Source organism: Xyrauchen texanus, chromosome 38, assembly GCF_025860055.1.
Source record: "Xyrauchen texanus isolate HMW12.3.18 chromosome 38, RBS_HiC_50CHRs, whole genome shotgun sequence".
Classification (NCBI taxonomy): Eukaryota; Metazoa; Chordata; class Actinopteri; order Cypriniformes; family Catostomidae; genus Xyrauchen; species Xyrauchen texanus.
Window position 1 is genome coordinate 30320948 of NC_068313.1, and position 25313 is coordinate 30346260.

The 25313-nt window shown below is 39.3% G+C and overlaps 1 protein-coding gene across 2 annotated transcripts; it reads right to left on the bottom strand.

Moving 5' to 3' along the window:
* Positions 1-231: 231 nt before the first annotated feature.
* On the bottom strand, positions 232-22320 carry LOC127631387 (insulin receptor substrate 1-B-like). Of its 2 annotated transcripts, XR_007968949.1 has the most exons (3): positions 18272-22320; positions 18074-18146; positions 232-1116 (listed from the first exon to the last, which is right to left on the bottom strand). XR_007968949.1 is itself a non-coding variant. In XM_052109493.1 (2 exons), exons 1-2 carry the CDS (start codon positions 21609-21611, stop codon positions 1112-1114), a joined length of 3345 nt encoding a protein of 1114 aa, XP_051965453.1. In that variant the 5' UTR covers positions 21612-22320; the 3' UTR covers positions 232-1111. The 2 variants fall into 2 exon arrangements, 1 of the variants encoding a protein (XP_051965453.1); XM_052109493.1 differs by lacking the exon at positions 18074-18146.
* Between the last annotated feature and the right edge of the window lie 2993 nt (positions 22321-25313).

Sequence of the window (25313 nt, forward strand, 5' to 3'; positions counted from 1 at the left end):
GAAACAAGAACTGAATAAAAAAAACAAAGCAATGTTTGATCTGTAATAACCAAACCTGTGTCTGTAGGTAAAAAAAGAAAAAAGAACAGAATAGAACAAAATGAAACAAATCAAAGCACAATACAAAAAACACTGTTTGATCTGTGATAACCAAACCTGTGCCTGTTGCATAAAAAACATAAAACAACAATTTATTTATATATATATATATATATATATATATGTGGGGAATATTTGGAAGCCAATATGTACTCATACTGTAGAAATGTGATGTAAAAGGTAATCAATAAAATTAAAGGGGACAAAATCAATGTGGCCAAGTATGAAATAAAACTTTGAAATTAATTCAAAGGGTTTGACGGACATCACAGTGTTTGGCAGCATGAGGTCGGTCTTGTGCTGAAACACAGTGTGTGTGTTTGTGTGTGTAAACTCTTTAAAGTCCTGAGTTCAAGTCTGGATGTTTGAGGTTGTCCGTCTGGGTGTATAAAAGTGTGTGTAATTGTGAGTTATCGTAATATGTAGTACCATCTGTATTGGAAATAACTGGCAGTACCGAAGGAAATGGTACAATCTAACACTGTTAGGGCATTACGCTGTAGTAAAAACCCAACACAAAATGGCTGTTAGTAGAGCATCCCTGTACCAAAAACATTTGTTGTACATTTGCTACTAATCATGTACCATCTTTTACATAAATATGAACTCAAAAATGTAACATTGCTTGAGAAACTACTACTGCAGTACCATTGACTTTATAACTATGTAGGAAGTTGCTTTTGTACCATTTATGATGGTAGAAATTTAACAGACATTTCAAAGTATGTAACAGTTATTAGCTGGACAGTGATGCCCAAGTTCTGTTATGTCTTAAGAGGTGTGCACATGGAAAGTGCGGTTCCAAGTCCAAGCGGTTGCAGATTTATGGTTAGTGGAATCCAGCATCTGTGAGGTCCGGTTTTGTAGTGTCCATATGGTTTTGGTAGCATCCGGCTGATAGTGTGATCCAGGAAAATGAGGTTAGTGTTTATTGAGGTCTTTTTTGAGGTCCGGCTTGTGGTGAATGGGAAGAGGTTGAAAATCATGATGCTTGAAGCTGCTGTTCTACTCTTCATTCTGGAAAAAAGGAGAGAGAAACAACATTTACATTTATGCATTTGGTAGATGCCTTTTTCCAAAATGACTTGCAGACCATTCAAGGTATACATTTTCTCTTATCAAAAAAGCTTGTGAGTTCACCCGGGATTCAAACCCATGACCTTGCAATTCAAAGAGCTGCACGTTACCAACTGAGCTACAGGAAAATAGGTTAGATGTTAAAATAGCCACACAATAATACAAACTAAGTACAGTTTAAAGTAGAAACAGAGTTATCCTGCTTTTATTAGGAACATATTGACTGGGTCTCAAACACAGAACAAGCAATTCCACAATTTTTGAAAACTCAATTTTCTTTTTTGGTCTGAGGAGGAACTGACCTCGCCAACAGTTGATAAACAAGCATAATCGTTTCCCTGGAAATGCTCAGCAGATCTGAACAGCCTGAGAGAAGCCAAAAGCTTTATGACATCATCATTCAGCAGAGAGAGAGAGAGAGAGAGAGAGAGAGGGACCTGCAGACAATGTCCTCTCCTTCTGCATCTGTCTCTTTATCCTTTCAAAAGTGCGTATCCCATCTAAAAGTGCTGTTTCCAACTCCTGCTCTGTCCAACTTCACCGCTAATCCACTCAGACACACATACAAAACTACGAGCTGTTTTGATTATGTAACACTCTCCCTGACTTTGATTAAAATATCACAATGTAGACAGAGAACATAGCTCACACAGACGATCACACAAGTTCACCATCACTGTAAAAAAAACAAATAAACATGACAAAACAAAGACGTCACTGATATGCATCTTAAAACTGGACTTATGATTGCCTATGACTTTAAGCACACTTTAGACACAAAGAATTCTTCTTGACATACATTTGTGTGTAATGTGCATTATGCATGTACATTTATTTGGAAGCACTGTTCGCATATTCCATGCTATTCAAGCCTGTCACAAACCGCTGCCCTCTTTCCGTTCCCTTGACATTATTCATGACATGGAATACAGGCCAGGTACACAACCACACCTGCATCTCTGACTGAGCTTATTTGTTTAGACTGCTGTGATTTTGTTCCCAGACCTTTACCTGAAGCCATCGTTGCTTTGGATGCAGTGATTCTGATGTCATTTGTGCAAGAGCACTAGCCATTATATTATGGAACAACTGACCTGATGTGTTTTTCTACATTTAAAACAAATTCAGATCGTTTTTCTCACTTATGTTGTCACTAAACCAATAAAATAAAAATGTTTCATCCTAACCAAGTACTGTACTGGAAGTGATTTCAGTCATTTTGCCAACATAATTCACATGCCCTCTCTTCAAATCCCCACCCTCTAAAGACATATCAACCAACCAACCCAATGTCAGAAATCTCTAATGTAAACAATTATTCACACTTCCGATTGGCTAGTTTTCTGATTCCCTGACTCCCCTGAAAAGGGGACTGTTAATTATAAATATATTCGGTACTTCAAAGTATCAATAAAAAAATAGTTTTATCTATGTTTGTGCTTATAGGAGTACCAAGTCATTAGCTTAGCATGCTAATGTCAGACTCTATCAAGCCCGCCCGCTTTTTCAGCCATCTTGGTTCCGTAAGTATTTCCCACTTCTTTATTTCCACAGGGATTTCATAAAATCCTTTGTAAAGAATTCTTAGGCTATGTCTACATTAATCTGGATACATTTGAAAATGGCGTTTTCATCTCTCCGTCCACACTAACGTTTTCAAGCATTTTCCAAAAGTTGCTCGTCCACACTGAAACGTATGAAAATGCTTAAATCGTGTCACTGCGCATGCGGAAAATCCCCATTGCATGTACGGTCTGAAAAGCAATTGTCCTCGTGTTCCGTCGCCGGACACCAATTCCGAGTAAACTTCCCTTCGCATTTGAAGGAATGCTGTGAAGGTTGTACAAAGTGACATTTATTTTTTAACAATGCTATCAAAGTGAGTATCAGGCACAACAGCGCCACTATAACACAGACCACCATCTTGATAGTTCAACAAATACCATCAACAAAGCATCCGTTTTTACAGTCCACAATACAATGCAAAAATGGCGTTTTCAAATTTATCCACTTTGGAGTGTGTTTTCAAAAAGCTCAGTTTTCACGGACAAAAACGCCATCTCAGTGTGGACGGAAGGCCAAAACTGAGAGAAAAAGATGAGTTTTCAAACGAAAACGTATTAGTGCGGACTATGCCTTAGGCCAAATAGTCATTGTATGAGCGAGTTATTTGTGTACAGGCAATGGAAACATAAACTGGAATGACACTGGGCTTTGTGATGGAGCTGAGAAGAAGTAGGCCCCAGCACGGAGCTCACAGTTGTTATGATTAGGTGGGAAAAAAGAACAGGCCTGAGCACAGAGCTGAAGAGGTAGTGTCTTGAAAGCTATAAATACAATGCTGTGCAACAGTGAAGCAGAGAGCCGCAGGTCTAACAGCACAGTGCTGCGAACATTAAAGTGCCCTCACATCTGAGTGGCAAGCCCGACGTCAAGTGCTTTCATAGTGTGCCTATTTTTAGGGCCTCTTTCCTCTTTACTTAGAAAACCAGAGAGATGGAGAAAATTGCAGAGGGTGAAATTATAAGGTGCCGGACTGTGCAAACATGTAGCGTGGGGAAAAAATTTAAATAAATAAGAGTGGGAACGCCACACAAAAACGCCGCTCCCGGAAGACACAACATCCCGGAATGAGGGGGCGGGGTTACTGGAAGAAATTAGCATTTTTAGAATTCTGATTCTAGAATGAGAAAGATGAAATAATTGTACTGCAACATGCTTGAAGGGTCATAACACAATTGTCTTTGTGATGTCACAATAGAAAATACTTAGCCTATTTTGTTTAATGCAATACTACAGAACACATTTGGTCATCCATGCACAAACCTACTTTAATGACCTCAAATCCACTTGTGTTGCATCACAATAGTACACATTTTTATTAAATACTGCTAAATTCCACACATGGTTCCCATACCTTTTGACCAATTAATTTAATTGACTATTTCAGCTGTTTGCAATATTGAGATTAAAAAACAAATAAAACATTCAGATTCCTGGAGTGGATTTCCATTTCCGTAACAGGGTAGGGTTGCACCAGCTGTGCACAAGTTCTCAAGTAAGTTGGGACATAAAGTTCACACTAAGGGCTTAGTAACTACTAGTTAGTTTGTAACTAAGTCAGTGCTTAATTTGGTTGCACCACCTGTTTTTAAGGCAAGACTTACAAGTAGGTCATAATCTCTCTGTAAAATAATGCGTAGTCACATAATATGACGTTTACCTGTGTTAAAAAGCCATGTATTTCAGTTTAATCTTGTTACAGTTGATGTTTGCTCATGTAACTGTCAGCTGTAATAAATTGTATCCCCATTGAAATACGATATGCAATAAAACAAGATTTCATTAATGGTATATTTAGCCTATGTAAATAAAAATATACGAATAAGTGACAACAAATAAATAATTACTTATACAACAGGCTGAAAAAAATAGACAATTATTAATTTTAATATATATATATATATATATTGTATATGTTAAAACTTCACACCGTACACAAGAAAGCGTAGTGTTAGGTCGGTTTCATGCTGAAGTAAGTTTTCATAATGTTTTCACAAGTAAATGAGTGTAAATGCCAACATCATCGCTTATTTGAACTACCGTAATGCCATTGGCTGAGTCAGGCTCCTCAAACAAACAGCCTGCCATTTCCGTTTGGTGCTGCAAGTGGCGCAGAAATTAAAAACTTCCCTTTAACATTCCTTTATATTTTTAGGTTTTCTATGACTGTGGGAACTGTCATCTTTACTGTGCAAATATATATCCAGGTTAAGCACTGGATACTACACAAAAAGATTTCCACATTGAGGGGCCAACAAAAGTGAAATTCTGTTACAAACATTGTCACATTGAGTTTTCCCACAAAGATTGGCAGTGTCCACCATGTGATCTACGCATACACAAAACACATTACATGCAATGACAGTGTTAATAATAACCACGTGTAACAGATCTCTGCATTACAGAAACATACTCACACACTACATTACAGATATCTGTTCACTCATACAGCAGTTGTAGAGGTGGGATTTGGAGGTTTACTCAACAGAGAACCTTATAAGGCCATAAGCGAGGGGTGGTGCTCATCTACACTCAACTCAATGAACTAACGTCATTCAGCCAGCGAGCCATGTCTCACACACACACACACGACCTGGGAGAGTGGGGCCATTTTTAGCCCACTGAAAGTTCCACACGCATCCATCTCCACGCGTTAGGGGGATTCGGTTACAGATGTGTGCCGCAGTGTGTGCTGTGATTCAATACCACTGACGTCAGTACACAGGTCGTATTCACTGAGCAGAGAACATTCAGCACTGATGCCAATATCCACACACACACACACACACACACACACACACACACACACACACACACACACACACACACACACACACATGTTGTGTTTCCATGTTTTATGGGGACTTTCCATAGACATAATGGTTTTTATACTGTACAAACTTTATATTCTATCCCCTAAACCTAACCCTACCCCTAAACCTAACCATCACATAAAACATTCTGCATTTTTACATTTTCAAAAAACATAATTTAATATGATTTATAAGCTGTTTTCCTCATGGGGACCGACAAAATGTCCCCACAAGGCCAAAAATTTCGGGTTTAACTATCCTTATGGGGACATTTGGTCCCCACAAAGTGATAAATACACGCTCACACACACACACACACACACACACACACACACACACACACACACACACACACACACACACACACACACACACACACACACACAAATTAGGACATCAAATTCTGTTCACTTTTGGTGATAATTTTGTCCCCACACACACACACACAGCAGGGTCTTGATGAAATTAATCTAAGACTTCTGAAGTGAGAAGGGCTTTGCTAACACAATAAAACCACCCTGGCAAACTTCCTCTCCTAAATCACTAAACTCTCTAACCATTCAAACACACATACACAAAGTGATGACTATGAACTTCCTGACTACCTCACATTCGAAGAACTTCACATTCTCATAACACTAAGGTAGAAACCACACACACACACACACACACACACACACACACACACACACACACACACACACACACACACACACACACACACACGGCCACATTAGAGGTTGCCACAACACACCCCAAAGTAACATAGTAATGCAGAATTCTGATGCCTTTTGACTATCTGATAGGGATGTGCAAAACTACATGTTTTTATGATGGACTAGTCTGTGCATTGCCTCAACGACTGGTTGACTAATTGTTCTTGAAGGAATATTGTAGGTTCAACACAAGTTAAGCTCAAACAACAGCATTTGTGAAAAATGTTGATTACCTACATAACTTCGACTCATCCCTCCTCTTCATGAAAAAAAAAAGCTAATTTAAGGTTCCAGTAAGCCATTTACAATGAAAGTGAATGGGGGCCAATTTTTGGAGGGTTTAAAGGCAGAAATGTATAGCTTACACTAGTGATTGTCCGATATGGGTTTTTTAATGGCCAATATCCAGAGAGCAGGGTTGCCAATAGGTTGATACAATGCCGATATATCACAATTTAATATAGTAAATAACAAACATAAAATTGCTTAAAAAACTAATATATCTTATTTGGCACCATTTACTCAATTTCCCCAAAAAAGAATATTGTATTTTAAATGGTAGATTAAATGGTAGCAGTTTCTTCAGATTTCTGTTTAGTCATAAAATTATTGTAATTTATTTGCACAAAGATATTGTTAATATATTATGAAGAAGGAAATAACAGTACAGACAGTAGTCCAGAAACCATGGATGACGTGCGCATTTACAAAAAAAAATACAGAATCAAACCAATTGTACATACAGTGCATAGTGAATAAGACATTTACTTATAGCACACATGACGCTTGGGCTTGGGCTGCATCTGAAAACATAGGCAGCTGACTTGCTACCTTGCTGCCTAATTAGTTAATAGCTGTTTGGAATGAATGGAACTCTTAAGGAAACTGGTCTCCGAACAGTTTAAAAATAACCTTATTTTCATCCTACTTCCATAAAGAGCCTGCGAAGGCAGCATTTTCCTGGTTTCAGACGCAGCCTTGAAGTTGCACTAACACGATTGTGCGGATCCAGCACGAGCAGCAATCTCCTGACACTTTAAACAGCATGAATTGCCTGCTTGAACTGTCCGTCATGATTTGTGAATCAGAGAAACTTTTGATGCTGATCCTGAAGTTTTGATTCTGGCTGATGGAATACGTGCTTCAGAGGAAGATGAGCACTCGACGGGAAGAAAACGCTGGATTTTCGTGAGGTTTGTGAATTACATCTTTTTAAACAAAATATTTGCATATTTGCAAAATGGTAAATAATACAAATTTTATTGATATTTGCCTTTTATCTTTAGAAAAGAAAGCTAAAGGTGAAGGGGAACTGTTGAGGAGTGACTGTTAGAATACATGCTTTATGGATAAATAAATGAGCTCTCCACAGGATGCTGGATCTGCTCATGTTGTGTGAGGCTGGGTTATTATATCCATTTAAACGAGATATGTGCATATTTGCAGACAGTATATGATGTTTGTTTTATTGATATTTGCCTTTTTATCATTAGACAAGACAATTAAATGTTACAGGGAACTTTTCAGGAGAGAGAGGGAGAATGAAACAGGCGAGCACTTTAACAATATGAGGTCAAACGTGTCTGCAGACCGTTTAAATGACACTGTGTTGCACACCGGTTTATTATTGTGGTAACATGATGGCACGTAACAAAACGAACCGTGGCTGGTTGTTTACATGTCTCAGTCCCTTAAATTCACATGCAAGTAGGTGATACTCGGCATGTCCTCAAGAAACAAATCGGCCAGACCACTGGCTTTTAGAAAAGGACTTATATTAATTCTTCTGTTAAAAGTTGTGTATTATTTGAGCTGTAAAGTTATTTACAGTAAATCGTTATTTTACAGTTGTAGGGTTAACAGTGTTATGTCGTCATGGCAACAAAGTCCTATATAAATATTAGCAAGTGATTTCAATAACACTAAAATCACGTTAACACTCCTGTGTTACATCTTTGTGCTATACTTTTGGAACAGGAATATTTTAATGTTTACGGACTGGCCCCATTCACTTCCACTGTAACTGCCTCACTGTACCCACATGTTCACTTTTAAAAAAAAATTTAAAGGAGGGATATGTCTAAATTATTTTGTGGTATTCTACATTATGCCAAACAGAAATACAACAGTCAACTGAGCTCAACTTGAATTGAACATGGGAATATTACTTTAATGAAGCCGGTATAATTAGACTGGTTAACCAAACCCCGATCAGGCATGATTCTTAACGGGCCATTTTTATATGACATGTCCTTGCATTCAAAAACTGAGGGATGGAGCACAATGGGATTGGTTCCACTAAACAAAAGTGGAACCATCTAAAAATACAACACTCATGGCCGAGATACTAAAAAAATAAAATAAATAAACAGCAGAAGTCGTGACGCAACCCTCAAAGATGTCCATCTGGCACACGTACAGTCTGCATAGTTAAAGCAAATATTCGCCATAATTAGTCTACCTACTAATTGACTAGTGGACTCATCGACCACACAATTAAAGCAAACTGGGGAACAATCGTCCATAGAAATGAAACAGGCTGAGTTAAAAGCATCCCTAAACAAAACAGGGATTAAATGTTGGTGTTTGTGACAGGCGAACAATGGTGCAGAAAAAAACAAAAAAAAGCGGCTGTATCAGCTCTGTGTGTGATGTGGAAGAGACAGTATGTGCCAAATACCATTCCCTTTAGCGAAGGAAAAACTTCCATCTCTCCCCCCCCCCACACACACACACACACACACCAGATGTTTTGCCTACTTCAGCAAGTTGAGACACACACACACGCTCGGTTTCCCCTCCCCTTGCTGCACTCATCCAAAGAGCTGTAAACTGTGAGGAACTCAAAGAAGATTTTCTCTCGGCCCAAGATGGCCATCAACCGCTGCCCTTTCTGATATGGACACAAGGTGAAAGCAGTCTGTCCTGTTCATTGTTTCTGACTCCTTGCATTCCCTGGATTTGAGAAACGCTGTGAACGTCATACTTCAATGACATATCAGTGAAGGCTTATCTTGACCCTCTTCACATGGTTGACAAAGTCTCTCTTGTTCATCAACACTTAGAAAGTGGTCACATTGAAGATCTTGGTAGATTTTTTTGTATTTTCATGTTTGTTAGACATGGATCCATGGTCTGAATGCTGCCTGATGGTTTTCCTTTTATAAAAAAAAAGTACTGTGGTGGTACCATGGTAAAGTAATGATATAAGATGGTAAAACAATGGTACACTGATATATACCATGGTACTGAATGATCACCATATTCAAATACCATGATATGAACACTGGTACAACAAGGCAATTCAATGAATACCATGGTAAGAGGCAATACTACAGTGCTTGATTGTAAGCATCTTTGAAGTAGGTGTAAATACTATGGCATATGAATATGGTAATCATTCATTGTCATGGTATATCGAAGAACCATGGTATTACCATCTCATACCATCACTATACCACAGTACAGCGTTTGATTTTTTGTAAGGGAAGAGTTTAACATTTTTACCATGATATTCATCTTCCACAAAAAAAGTAAAGTACTGTGGTGGTACCATGGTACAGTAATGGTATAAGATGGTAATACCTTGGTACTTTCATATACTTTCATATCATATTCATGGTATTTACATGGAACTCCAAGGTAATTTGAAGAATAACATGGTATTACCATGGCAATATCTTAGCACAAAAAATGTCTTTGAAGTATTTTGGAGGACTGTGTAAATACTATGACATATGAATATGGTAATAATTCAGTACCATGTTACTGTTTATCAAAATAACATGGTATTAACATCACTGTACCATGGTATTGTGTTTTTTGTAAGGGAAGACTTTTATATGGGTTTCCATGGTATCTTCTTTACCAAAACGTATTGGTGATATTATCAGATGGTAATTTCATAGTGTCTTTATAGTACCTTGGAAGTACCATGGTGTGTGAATATTACAAATTCTTAGAATTATTATATAACCAACTAATAAAATTTTCTGTATATGAAGCCTTCTAAATTGGTAAAATGTTTGACAAAAAGTCTCTTTTCGGTAAAGAGACAAACAGGATGAGAAGTGAAAACATCAGCCGAAAGGGTCTACTTTAAATCCGTGACCTTTCATTGGAAAACTCTGTGTCCCTGATAAGCGTGACTCAATCATACACACTCACACGTGATGTGCTCTTAAACAAAAGATGTACAACAACAAAGAGCTGCAGCGCAAACACTAATACAGTGTGTTACAGAGAGAAGGGATGAAAAAAAGAAGAGAAAATAAAAGGCGGCCCCACTTGAAATGCAGGCAAGCCTGAGCGGACTCACTTGAGAAACTTTCCACTGACGCTCTGACCTCAGCGACAAGGGCGCACACGCACATACACACACAAAACTTCATAACAAATCCAAAACCGTCTGAGGCGTCCTGTATGCACTCACTTAGAATGCGCAAGTGAAAACCACAGAAAATCACTCAGATGTTGCGCCTTCTTAGCTCAGGCGACAATGCCATTCTCAATTTAAATATCAAGTTGCCTCTGATATTTCTCCTAAACTTCCTGAGGAAAAATAAAAGACACAAATGAGACAATTGTTAAAATATAGTGAGAGTACAAAGCTCTGGAAATCATGTGGACGGCATAGCCCAGATATTTTGATTCAGGAAGAATCTGATGGTAATAAATGTTTGCATTAATATGTTAACTTTCTCTCTTCCGATTGCAGACTTTGGTATCTTGGAAAACTGAGCTCCATTTGAGACACTGTTGAGATCTCTTCTGAAACTCTAGTGGAGACATGTGAGATTACAAGGGTCTTTTTTTCTATTAGAAGCAACAAACTTGCTCAAAATTCTCCATTTGTTCTCCATTTCATCTCATTGCTGTGTAGGAGAAACAACTGCCATTTTAAAGAGATCTCCTATGCGATTTATCTTTCTAGTGGGACATCCCTTTTGCTTTTTCGGTCACATGCTAGGTTCATATTTACCATTTTAAACAAAAACACTGTGCACTGTGAGTTTTCTGTGGCCTGTCACTGTCTACTCTTGTTTTGGGAAGAATGGAGAGCAAACAATTTACCACCATCCCCTAAAAGTGAAGATATCATTGTACAAAAGTTGCACAAGTGTGCACTGACGTCTTTTCCTGTCATATCTCTATAAACTCCCTGTCCTTGTATTGGCCTTGCCCCAACCCTGACCAGAGAGAGAGATAAATAAAGAGAGGGAGAGATTGGAAGACTGTGCATGTGGCTGGGGTAATGCAAGGACACGGAGCTGACGAATCCAACTGGGTCATGAGGAACTTGTCCAGACCAATGGAGCAGGGCAGAGTGATGGAACAGTACTGATTCTCTCTCATAAACACACACATGGATGGATCCAACAAACAAAGATTCAGCACATTTGCTGAGCAGAACTAAACATAAATATAAAAGACACATGGAAAGTAGGGATGAATTAGAAAGGCTGACAAGGTAGTCACGGCAACTAGTGAGTTAATTTAGATATTTTTCTATCTTTAATATATTAGCGGTGGTGCCACAAATGAAGAGATAAATTATGGCGGAGCAATCTGTTTGATCCAGTGGAAGATGGTGGAGTGTTCAGGAAACCTGTTTGAAAGCAATTTTTTTATGTTTCCAAATTAGTTTGGTGACACTAATGGCACAAAAACAACAACATGTTGTACATGTTAACATGACTATAATGTAATAAAATTTCTGTTCTACATGATTTTATGGGGCTTTTCCACTGCACGGTACAACTCGACAAAATGCTCACATTTTTGGGGTTTTCCACTGTGAATAGTACTTGGTACTTTTTTTAGTACCACCTCAGTCGAGGTTCCAAGTGATTAGGTATTAAATGTGATGTCAAAACCCTGCATGGTCAGAGAGAATAGTCACTACCAGCGACATGGGACATCAACCCGCTAGTTTTCAAGTTAGCAACAGCGATAACAGTATCATTTGTTCACGTGACTTTTGAATTGTAAAAAGAAATGGCTGTCGTGGACCACATCGTGGTCAATAAACAAGGTGCATAAGCTATCTAGACCGGCGAGCAATAGGAGGGAGAGTGCCCGGCTGGAGTCCACGATGGAGGATGGTAAGTTAACTCTATATTCTGCTTGAAAGTTTCACTTTATTTAGTTGACCAGCTACTGGGAAGCTTGCTTCTAAAACAACCAGGCCAATGTAACTATTACACTTGTGTAAAATCACCATGCAACAACTGCTTTTTGCAGCACAATGAGCTAGTAGCTAACAGCTAGCGGTCTTGTTATTGTTTTGTGTCGCGTTTAAGATGATGTCAAGGCAGTAGAGGTGGCGCAACTATGACGATCAGCCTATAATCCCACCCACATTGAGGCGGCACTAAACAGCAGTGGAAAAGCAAGCTCAGAAAATTAAAGCGAGTGGAGTCTAGTCGAACTGTAACGTGCTGTGGAAAAGTGCCATTGATAAAAATCGCTTTTAGGTCTAACACGCACTGCCATGGCAACAAAGCTGTTTGATATCTTATCACACTAAAATCATGTTAACAAGATTAATGATTACATCTTGTGGCCATACCTTTAAAACAATGTGTATTTAAATTTGTATGGACTGGCCCCATTGACTTCCATTTAAAGTAACCACAATTTTTCCTTTTTTTATATTTTTTATAAACATCGGTGGACGAGTTGAAAATATTTTTTGGTAATCAATATTATGCCACGAATACTGGCGATTGAGCTTAACTTGTATTAAACCTGGAACCTGGATGACTCCATTTGAACAATATCCATTTGAACATGTTATTTTGGACATCCCTTACTGAAATGCACTGGAATCTGGACAGTGAGAACATCTAATGCCATCCAGGAACAAAGCCTGCTGTATTAAGCTATTAAAAGAATGTCGTAGTTCCATTTTCACTTGCAAACTCATCCAGACAATGTGATCTCTTGAAAATAGACCCCATGTTCCTTCCAAGAGACCATTTCATTCCAGATACCAGTGACAATGCACAACACTCTGTTTTCATTCATCTATCTATATTTCTGGTTGACAATCTGTTCAAATGGCTGTCAAGCAGAGGTTGCATACCAGCACACATAATTTTCATACAAATATAACTAACCCGTGGCTCACGTCCCACCCGTTTGATGCCAAGTCTTATAGCGGGAGCTGGAACACTCTGATATTTGGCCCAACTCACCACATCCTTCCATTCCGACCCTCACCCTAAATAGTCAGCAGCACATAACAAGCAGTGTGGAGTACTCTGTGTGAAATTACTGACAAACTTTGGTGACTATGAAGAACATAATGTGACAGGGGACTTCATGTGGTTTTATCTTTGGCAGATGATGCACAAACCACATAGACTTAAACTGTAATGATAGAAAGTTGGCATGAATGATAATTTGTGTAATTATTCATATGGATAATCTAGATCTCTGTTCATCTCATATTTAACTTCATGGAGCGTCATCATGTGCAAGTGTAAAAAAACAATAAGAGCATGATATGAACCCATATCTTTAAGTTACTCAAACTGAAAGTTTATCAGTGTTCTAATAAAGGATCCTAAATGTCAGAAATTATTTTGTTTATTATCCTTTTATGTCAAATACATTCACAATACATTTAAAGGAATAGTTCACCCAAAAATGAAAATTCTGTCATCATTTACTCACCGTCATTACTCACCATTTGTGAAACATAAAAGGAGAAATTTTGTTTATGTGGGTAAATAGGCCAAAAACATGCCAGAATTGTCATTTTTGGGTGAACAGAACCATTCATATATATACATCAACATTTTTTTATTTTTTTTGCTTTTGCTTAAAAATAAAAAAGCAAATCAGTGGACAAGTTGAACATATTTTTTGGTAATCAATGTTATGCCACAAATGCTGGTGATTTCAGTTTAACTTATTAAACCTGGAACATTTCTTTAAAAGACATTTTGTTCCATGCCGTTTCGCTCCATCAATCTGTTTTTAAAGTATGAACACGTCCTATGTGAAAATGTGTCTGATAAACGTCACTACAGGGTATAAACGAGATATTTGAAACTAGGTAGGTTTATAATAGAATGAAAAATTATTATTTCCAACACATTTCAGGGGCATTTCACATTACCAGGCAATTTAGCATTCCTGATGCCATTTTTAGCTAATTTCCCCTCTGATTTTTGACCCTAGTCCAAAAAGACTAATTTGTATGGATGCATAAATGCATTTACTCACTCTAAAGTGCTTTTAGGGCTGAAATGAACAGATTAAAGGGATAGCACCCCCCCAAAAAAAAACTAATTTACTCACCATCATGTTGTTCCAAACCCATATGACTTTCTTCTGTGGATCACAAAGGGAATTGTTTAGGAGAATGTTTAGCTTCAGTCCTTAATCACTTTTTTTCTCGGAAATAAGATGCAGCGAATGTGAATGGTGACCGAGACGGTCATTCTGCCAAACATCTTGTGTTCCGTGGAAAAAAGGGTTTAGAACAACATCAGGGTGAGATAATAATGACAATGGGGTAAACTATCCCTTTAAAACTCTTTATAGGATATACAGTAAAAGTCCAATGTGCTGTATATAAATACAGAGGTGAGGTTCCTTTTACGTAAAAAAAAATACTGATTGGAAAGAAAATGTCTGGTTCCTTTCAACCTTTATCAGTTAATCCCTTAAACCTTCCTTATTCCCCTCTCCTTCTCCTGCTGTGTACCCCTGGCTACCTCTCTCTTCACTTCCTCTCCATATCTCGGCCTGTCTCCACTTTAACAAGCGGCTCTGTAAAACAGCCACAAAGGTTGCGTTTACATTCCAACCCTGCAGCAACACACACACACAAACACCTCTCATTTCCCCGTTCACACGCATTCCAAGGATCCCATCAAAGAACAGAGCACCAGACCTGCCAGCCTCACATCCCACTGACCACCTTGACAGTGATCTCTTGTTAAGCTTCTTTTTATGACCCTGGTTCTTCTCTACCTTTGCGGTTTCAATTAGTGATGTCAATTTACAGAAACATAATGTAATTTCACTGACAATCCCTTAACAATCAATTAATACATTAATCATTAACAAAAGGAGATATTAGGTAAAACGTGGAGTAACCGACTCAGTCACCATACAATTTCATTGTTTGGTAAAACAAATGCAATTAAAAAGAGAAAGGTGATTAAGGATTTCAAAATGAAACACACAAGGAGAGGTTAGGCAGAATGTTAGTGACCGACAGCATCAGTCACCATTCACTTTCATTGTTATAAAGAAAAAGATGCAATGAAAGGGAATAGTGACTGAGGATGTCAAAATAAATCACAATAGGAAATGTTAAAGGAGGTTATGTGCTCCAAAAGCACAAACTATTAATCATCATCAATTAATCATTTACACCCTTAGTTTCAACTAAAAGGATTCCATTATTTCTTCCTGCACTCATGCTTTGTTTCTACCATGAATACCCATGATTCCACTGTGATCTGATTCCCAGCGCTCCGCCCCTAACTGATCACGCTACCTCACAATGCTTAGCACTTCAAATCTCTTACAAAGGATGCAAGAAAGGGAGGGAAAGACAACAAAAAAAGAAAACGTGGTTAAAACTGAGCAAGAGGGAGAGAGAGAGGGTAATGGGGACAAGAAGGCACTCTGCAGGGTGACCCCATCACAGTGGCCTGAGGTGGGCAGGGCTTCTAATCGTCTCATGCTGACCAAACCCACCGAAGAACTCTGTCACCCCGCCCCACCCCACCACTACCCAATGGTAATGCAGCTCTCTGAAGCCCCCGGCGTCTCAGACTGTGGCCCCTTAATCTGCTGTGACACGGGAAAAAAGCGCTGCGGCAACAGCATTACCATAGAGATGGGTGGCATTGGCGATGAGACAGCAACCATGCCATGAGCAAAACGTGCCAAAGGTGACAGACTAAATTGGGAACTTGAGATTTTGAGAGACATACTGTCAAAACTAACAAGATGATGCACAATAAAAGCATCAAGAATAAAAAAAAACACAACACAAAAATGACCTCATGTGAGGGAAGGAGGGGTTTTTTGTTTTCCTGTCATATTTTACCCCAATATTGCATTTATTGCAGCAACGTATGACTTGCTTACTTACATGGAACACAACAGGAGATTTTAGATAGAATGTTAGCCTCCACCATTTACTTTCATTGTATGGAAACGGGGATGCATTGAAAGTGAACGTGGTTGAGATTAATATTCTGTCTAAAGTCTCCTTTTGTGTTCCATGTATCAAAGTAAGTCATATTCGTTTGAAACAACATGTGGATGAGTATTTGATGATGAAATTTTAATATTTGCCTGACATATCCTTTTAACTTCTAGTTATTTTTTCCCAGAGGAACATAAGGGGTTTTTACCAAGGTGCAGTGGCACAGACACAAGCATACACACAGGGCTACCCAGAGTCAAAAAACATTGGTTACGCAACACTGAAGCCCCTGTATTCGCTCTCCAAACACCTAAAAAAATAATCTGTCATCACTTACCCTCAAACCTGTTGTTCCAAGCCTGTATGACTCTCTTTCTTCCATGCAACACAAAACGATATATAATGCAGAATGTTAGCCTCAGTCACCATTCACTTTCTATGCATATTTTTCCATACAATGAAAGTAAATGGCCACTGAGGCTCAGTTCCTAACACTCAGCTGAACATCTCACTTTTTTAGTTGAACTATACTTTTACTTTGCGAAAACATGATTATCAATGGGGCAAGGAGATCAGGTGCTCTGCAACAACCCTATATGCATTCCTTACGATAAGCAAAAATAATATAATATTTAGGAAAAATAGAGCAAAGAAAGAGTTAGGGAAGTCCAAGGGGTGGAAAGCTCTACACTCACTGAAAGGAGCATGTAAATAAACTAGAACAACGATGATACAGAGTCAGCCAGGCATGACAGCCAGTTCCTTTGGCAAAGTTGTGAATGCACAGTAGCGCAGCTCTTTCCACCCTGTTACAACTCTGCGGATTTCTCGCCGCGCTTGATTCATATCAAAGAAATCTCTGAAGGACTGACTCACACACTAAGTAAACTTCCATTCAAAAGGGCGTCTAAACAAAGAAAGACTGTTTAGTGACTCACAAATGCATATATGTGTTTTTCCCCCCTTTTGTTGCATCCACAACAAGTGTAGACACGCTAACCCTTTCTGCCTCCATTCACAAATATGTCCATTTATCAGCCTGAAGAGGCCCAGTCATTGGTGGGAGGGAATCTGAGACCCCCAAGATTTCAAACAGGGATTTTCCACCAAAGACTCAAACTTCACAGATGAATGGGGGCTGTTTTTTTATTAAACATATATTACAATATGCATATTACCTATTAAATGTTCCAGACAGGTATAATTATAACAGGCAGACAAAAGGAAATTTTGGTAGCACGTAAACATTTTCTCAGACGGTTTGTTAAAGGGGTAGTTCAGCCAACTTTTATTTATTTTGTATTTATTATATTTTGTAGTCAGTCATTCACCCTAATTTTGAGTTAGGGTGAATGTGAATTTTCAGTCACCACTCACTTTCAAAATATTGAAAAAAATGCAATGAAAGTGAATGGTGACTGAGTATAACATTCTGCCAAACATCTGCTTTTGTGTTCCACAGACAAATGAAAGCAAACAGGTTTACAACTAAATGAGGGTGAGCAAATTAGTACAGCATTTTAATTTTAGGGTTAACTATCCCTTTAACCATTCTTAAACAGACAGTTCACAAAAAAATGTACATTATGTCAGAATTGATTAACTATTTTCATGTTGTTCCAAACCTGTATGACTTTCTTTCCTTCATGGAAAACAAAATGAGATGTTAGGCAGTATGTTGGCCTCAGTCACCATTGACTAAAAGTGAAAAGAGTGGTAATTGTTAGCAAATTAATACAGAATTTTTTTATTTTTGAGTGAACTATTCCAACCATTCTTCATTAGTCACACACTCTGTCACACATAAACACACTTGGTCTTACCTTCTCTGTGTGTAAGATTCCCTCTGGTCTCATCTGATTTCTGGAAGTTTATACTGGCGTAGGCACTGAGCTCCTCTATACCTTCCACAGCTACCAGCTCCACTGGCTGAGATTGGAACACATTCCAGTCTGGAACATGCTGCTCACCATTCTGTACTAGATCCAGATCTATGTAGTTCAGGCCATTCTGGTCATGACTCATTAAAGTGGGAACTGGGCCTGAAGTAGTTTCCCTTTCTCCACTGGCCATAGCAGAAGTCTCACCAGGTCTCAACCAAACATTCTCGAAAGAGGCGGAGCTGTGGCGCTTGACACCACCTGATTGACAAGTAGTTGATGTGTCAACCAACCCTCTGGTCGTTGTGGATGCAAAAGTCTCTGAACTGTGTCGCCTCCTTCCTTGTGGGTCAGCGCGGATAACTTTAGCCCCTTGGTTCCACCCAGATGTGGAGTTAACCCGTGTGAATGCACTAAGCCCTGACAGAGGGCCAATTAAAGTTGGTCCTCCAGGGGTGCCGCTTAATGCTGTGATGTCATGATTGGGTGATATGGAACAGGGAGTGGCTTCAACATCTGGCAAGCCCTCTGATATCAGCATCATTTGTGTATCAGGATAGCGAGTGCAGGATCCCATCTGCATGCTGATGTAGTCACGCTGACAGATGGTCTCGCATGGCAAAGGAGTGGAAGATACTGTGCTTGATGGGGTGATGATGGCATAGTCTGAACAGGATGTGGAAATCTGCTTTACTAGGTTCAGCCGTCTGCCCTGTGACCCCAGCTTCATGTTCATGTACTCAGATGATGAAAGGTCTGACGGGGCCTCAGCGTCACTTCCAGTAAACACAGATGGGAAAAGCGATGCTAAACTCGCTGAAAACGCCTTGTCGTTGAACTCAATGTTGACATACTCCCCAGGACTTTTGGGTTCTGGGGGGAAGGGACTCTCACGTGTTCTTGGTAGAGTACTTGCTTTGCTAGCATCCAGTGACAGCCGTGCTGGACGTGTCAGCCTACTGTTACCCTCTGACCTTTTGGGTCTGACAGCAGAATTTTGTGAGTTGCCTTGACCACCCAAGCTGTCACTGCTCGCTGAAGATGAGGAGGAATCTGTATAAGCAATATGACTGGAACCCAGTGACATCCGAAGTGGACTCTGATCCTGCTTCCTGTTGGCATGTTTGAAGGAGCGAGGCAATGAGAAGTAGGAATACATAGGCCTGGAATGATCCTCAACAGGGTTGAAGAAGCAGTCTGGTGGTGTACTGGTTGTTGAGCAGCTAGCTGGAGACATGTTCATGTATTCTCCACAAGATGACACTTTTCCTTCCATATTCTCAATAGAGAGCTTGATGCCATTAGTCCAGATCTTGCCATAGTTTGTTGTGCCATCTGGAGAACAGCTACCACTTGGTGACATCATCATGTAGCCATTGGGGTCAACATGTCCATTGGAGTCAACATGTGAGTGCTGCCTGGGGTTGATAATTTGTTGTGGTGCAGACACACTTTTTGGACTCATGGGCATATAGTCACCATTTTTCACTGTTGGGGTTGCAGATGCAACACCTGGCAACATGGGCATGTAGCCATCATCTTTGTGATCTGGCCCACTGTTTTCTTTATCTCTTGACATGTCTAATCCTTCCTCTGGGTATGAATGTGTTGGCATAAATGAAATCTTGTATGTTGATGATGATGAAGAAGCAGAGCGGCTTCTAGGATATGCAGGCATCATTACAGTATACTCATCCAGCGATGCAGTAGAAGACTGGGATTGAGTGTTTTGGTGGCATGGAGTTGGCGGCGATGCACCAGAAGAAAGAGTTCGCTTCCTGAAACATTTCTCCAACTCGTGCTCCTCCACTTTAGATGGTGTTCCTCTGGATTGGCTCCCAGTAAGTGAACCCGGCTTGGCCATGCAGATGTAGTTGTTTATCGCCTCCTCTCTGGCAGGTGGGGTGTGGCCAAGTGAGTCTGGCGTCACGCTGCGGAAGGAGCTTCTAAAGTCACAAGGACTAGATCCGTATTCGTCTGAGGAGATAAAACCGCCATCACTTGGCGATCCAGATATGGAGGCGCTAGAGCGCCGTGGAAAAAGGCAGTCAGAGGTGGATCCATGGCCGCTGGTGCTGCTGGAAGACAGGCTGACGGGACTGGTCGCTGAGGGGGAGCACCGTGAGGTGGGCGTGGGGATTGATCTGCTGTGATTCAGTGGCGGGTGAAGCCTGGATCCACCCCTATGCAGCTGTGACTGAGGCCGTGCCGTGCTTGGGCTGCTAGGACTACCATCCACAGACGCTGGCCTTGACATGGTGCCCTCCCCATCACTGGACGCTCTCACCCTGAATGAATGACTGTGTTTACCAGACCTAACAGGAGAAGCTGCTGTCACACTCTCTGCCCGAGAGCGTCTGCCTAATCCAATTTGGCTGGGGGGAGGATTGTTGTGATGATGCCTCCTGACAGGTACTGAGATGGGGTTTGAGCAGTTGGAAGATGACTGACTTTTGCTGCGGGGTCTGAACTCCTCACTCGTGGCTTTCATGGCTTCTAATATAGTTTCATGCATGTTTTGAGCCACAACCGAGTCATCCACTTGCATCCAAAACTCCCCAGGCCCCGTCACTGCAGACCTCCCAACTTCTATGAGAAAGTAATTTTCAGAGTGACCGCATCTCCTAATGTTCATTAATTGCAGCACCACTGCGGCTGCATCAGAATTGAGTTTCACAAAACTGATTGTTTTATTGGTCAGGCACAGTCTGTAAACACCAATCAAGTTCTTTGTTTGACCAAGACCCTTTGGTTTCAAAATAACTTGCCAAACTTCTTTGAAGGCAGGTCCCGGCGTGGCCTCGCCGTAATTATCCTCGCCAACACCACGGCCCGCGGCGCTTTCGTGGACTTTTCCTCTGTTATGCAGCTCCACAAGGGCTTGATACCACAACTCCTGCTCCAGCTCGCTGTCGGCGGCGATGGAAAAGTACTCATCCTTGGTGTAAAGGGCGACAAGATGTCTGTTTTTTGAATCCGCTCTCTTGTTGATATTAAAGCAGCTCTCAAGCGGAATGGACCTTTTCGGCGTACCGGACTTGTGTCTCCATTTCTTCTCGTTTTCGTAATACTCCAATCGGGACGGCCCGGAGGCGCTCACCGCCCGCAACACAAAAAACCGTTTGTGCATGCTTTTGGGTTTCCTTAAATATCCCACCTTTTTCACGTCGGAAAAACATCCTAGCTCGGCGGTCGGGCTTGCCATGGTAGAAAATACAGATATTATTGGATTAATAGTCAAAGCATCGGGCATGAATTCTTCACTAAATGTGAACGCAGACATAAAACTGTTTCCATTGGGAAAAAAAAATATTTGCACATCTCACTAAAAAAAAAAAATATTTGTGTGCTTAGACAAGAAATTAAATTAGCACCTTAGTACAGTTCGTCGATTTTTTCAGCAGCATGTTACATTGTTACAACTAAATTAAAATAATCAATCGGTCCTGAAAATGATATTGCAAGTACCGGAAAGACCCCCAAAAGTTTTTTTCTGTTGTTGTTTTTTTTTTACAAGTGTCCCTTTTAGTTGGGAGATCCAAAAGCACCATCAAAACAAGCGCAGTCAGCAGCGTACGACCCTATTTACCCCGGAGATCAAACGTCCGTCTGCAAAAATCCAAAAAGTGAGATTAAAAAAAGCACGCGCGCAAATTTTGCACAGCCGTTATTTACAACGGAAACGTACCGATGCCCGTTTCAAACTGCAGATTAGTTCCTCCAAAATTCGTTGGATTTTCCTTTTTAAGCGAAGCCTCTACTGAGACCAAAACAAGGCACCGCTCGTATGTGCTTGTATGGAGGAGCTCAGACTATGGGTTTGCAACCTAGCTTGTTAAAATACAACTAAAGAACCTGCCCTTGTTGCCACGGAGCGCGCTGATTGGACGGAGCAGATGCCAGTCATGGTGAAAAATATGTGGGAGGGGACTTTGTGAGAGATGTGAGATTTAAAAGTTTGATTTATAGACTGCTGTTGTAAAGACGCTATGTAACTATGCGCTGACGTTATTTATAAACACTCATTTGTAAAATAAAATGTCGTTCATAGTTTACAGTGTTCAAATGTATTGTTTATTTACAAGTAGTTATGTAGGCCTACTGAGTAATACTATGAACAATATTTACTTAACGTATAGTTTGCAGAGCTCCTTTGAATTATACATTCTATTATTTTTATTAGGCTACTATGGTGATTAAGTATTAAAGTTTTAGTTTAGTTTAGACACTGTTATGCAAAGTATGCATGCCGTTTATCAAGCTAGTGGAGAAGCATCTAATTAGACATTAATTGGAAAAGGGTTTGGAAAATGCACAATGATAATTTATCAGGAAAATATATTAAATTTCTATTATAACTGGAAACCAATTCTAAATTATCTATGAAAATTATTCCTTCCCTTATGTATGAGATTCTGAAAGCATTCTTTGGATTTGTTTTTATTATTTATTATTATTATTATTATTTTTTTTTACCTATATTATCTTAGTGGATTCTACAATAAAAAAGATTTGTGAAAAACTGCAGATATTTTGTACCCTATTGTTATATATAAATATAGGTTGTTTAAAATATTATACTCTCTCTCTCTCTCTCTCTCTCTCTCTCTCTATATATATATAAAACTATACTGGTCTAGTGCAGTTTCCTATAGGAGAAGTGCATTCAAGTCATACAAATTAGTGGCTTCGCTGCTCCTCTCGGGATTTATTGAGCAATGCTGCCATCTGCTGTCAAAACTCTAATTCATGAAGCTTCATCGCATGCCGAAATTATTATTGATCCATTTTAGATCGCTCAGAAAGCTTTCTGTGACTTGTCTCTCAGGTTTTCAGGCGCCTTGAGACATTTATTCTTGCATCAGATCACCAAGCAGTGTTTTCTCATATGCCAAAGGTTGGAGGATGGAATACAGTGTTTAAAGCACAATGGTTTGATTGCTGGTGATGAAACAATCATCATACACAGGAAACAGAATTCTATAATAAATGCATTTATTTAAATTCCACACAGTCAGGATTGGATTCCAATACAACTTGCTTTAGAGATATCAAGGGTAGAAAAAGTCATTAAAAAATAAATAAATAAATGATACTGAATATTGAAATCATGTTCCAATGTATGTGCAAAAACAGCAAACTAGAAAAAAAGATGCCCTTTGTCTTCAAACTATGTGGTCCTCTCTCTAAAAAGCACAAAACAAACAACAGTACAACAGCAAGACACTTCTGAGTTGAAAAAAACAAAACAAAACATTAATTTAAGTAATATTTTTAGGTTCAAAACAAGTTAAGGTCAACTGACAGCATTAGTGGCATTATGTTTATAACCACAAAAATGAATTTGACTTGTCCCTCCTTAAATCTAAAATCTGGGTGTGAGTGAGACACTTGAAATGGAAGTGAATGGGATCAATCCGTAAACGTTAAAATATATTTCAATACTGTTTTTAATACAAGATGTAAACAATATGTGTGTTAACATTATTTTAGTGTAATAAAACAATTTACTTAACTTTTCTTGGTAAAGTCATACAATTAGACAATTGTAAATTATGTAAATTTTTAAATACAATGTAAGTGATTTTATGAAATTATAAGCTTGACATTTCTGCCTTTAAGTAACCTCGAGGGACGAGTCAAATTTTTTTTTGTGTGGTTGTCAACATTATGCCACAAATTCAGTTGGTTAAGCTTAACTTGTATTGAACTTGCAATATCCTTTTAAAGCAGCCTGATGTGATTCTGAGTGATATTATCCTTTCATTACAGTGTGCACACATGTTCTGAACTATTAAACTCCCAACCAAAAAATTGAATTTTTTGGCATCATAGGAACACTCACAATGCAAAGGCTCTCAGATGTTGCAGACCGCAGATCATTCCTCCTAAAGCTCAATTTATTCAGTGAAAGATGCCAAGCTTTTTTCTTCAGAACAAACTATAGCACCCTGGGGGAATGAAGCCAGTGTTCACACAAAGTTTGTTGACGATGGCATGCACATAAGTAAATATTTGCTACTATTTTTAAACAATGCCATGTTTTATATAAAATTAATTATTTAATATAATTATACACGTTTCTTATTATAAATAACGTATAATAACGTACATCGTGGTGCTGCAACACCCTTGGTATTTTCCATTTTCAAGTCAATTTTATTTGTCTAGCACGTTTCACAATACACACAGTTTCAAAGCAGCTTTACAGAAAGTATTTTTGTCCCGTGTGAACAGCTTTATAGAAAACCATGCCTTATTATCTTTAAGCCCCCAGAGAGCAAGCCAAAGGCGACTGTGGTCAGGAAAATCGCCATACGGTGTTAGTTAACAGAGGAAAAGCACCATAAGATGTTTAGCTAGGGGAGAGAAAAAACTTGAGGGGAACCAGACTCAGCTAGAGGAGCCCACCTCTGGCTTGCCTTGACTGGCCACTGCCCCTACACTACTGAATAAGTTCATTATTCAGCAGTGATCTTTATGCTTTTTCATTCCTTTAATTTAAGCAGTTTAAAATGTAGCAGCATTTCTGCACGAAAATAATCCAAGATATTTTTGCAATGACTTTTTCAACCAACTTCATCCCAAAGTCATTTTTAGTGGCTGTATGAAATCAGTTGCCCACATGTTGGCACCATTCAGAGTAAATTCTAGAGACTGTTGTGTGTGAAAATCAGCAGTTACAGAAATACTCAAAGCAGCCCATCTGGCACCCACATTCATCCATGCGATTATCTAATCAGCCAATCGTGTGGCAGCAGTGCAGTAGGGCTGAAACAATTAGTCAACATTATCGACAACGTCGATAATAAAAAATTGTCAACAAAATAGTAGTTTGGTCTCATTTAAAGTAACCTGAGATTGCATTCAACTCTAATGATGGCATGCTGCAACTCTCGCCTGAATGAGGAGAGGAAGAATTACACAGCTCACAGTCCAGATGCACTCTTAACGTTCCAAATGGCTTCAGGTGATGTAGATTGCA

Excerpts from the sequence above, each read along its gene's own strand:
- LOC127631387 (XM_052109493.1), bottom strand. The coding sequence starts at position 21,611 with ATGTCTGCGTTCACATTTAGTGAAGAATTCATGCCCGATGCTTTGACT.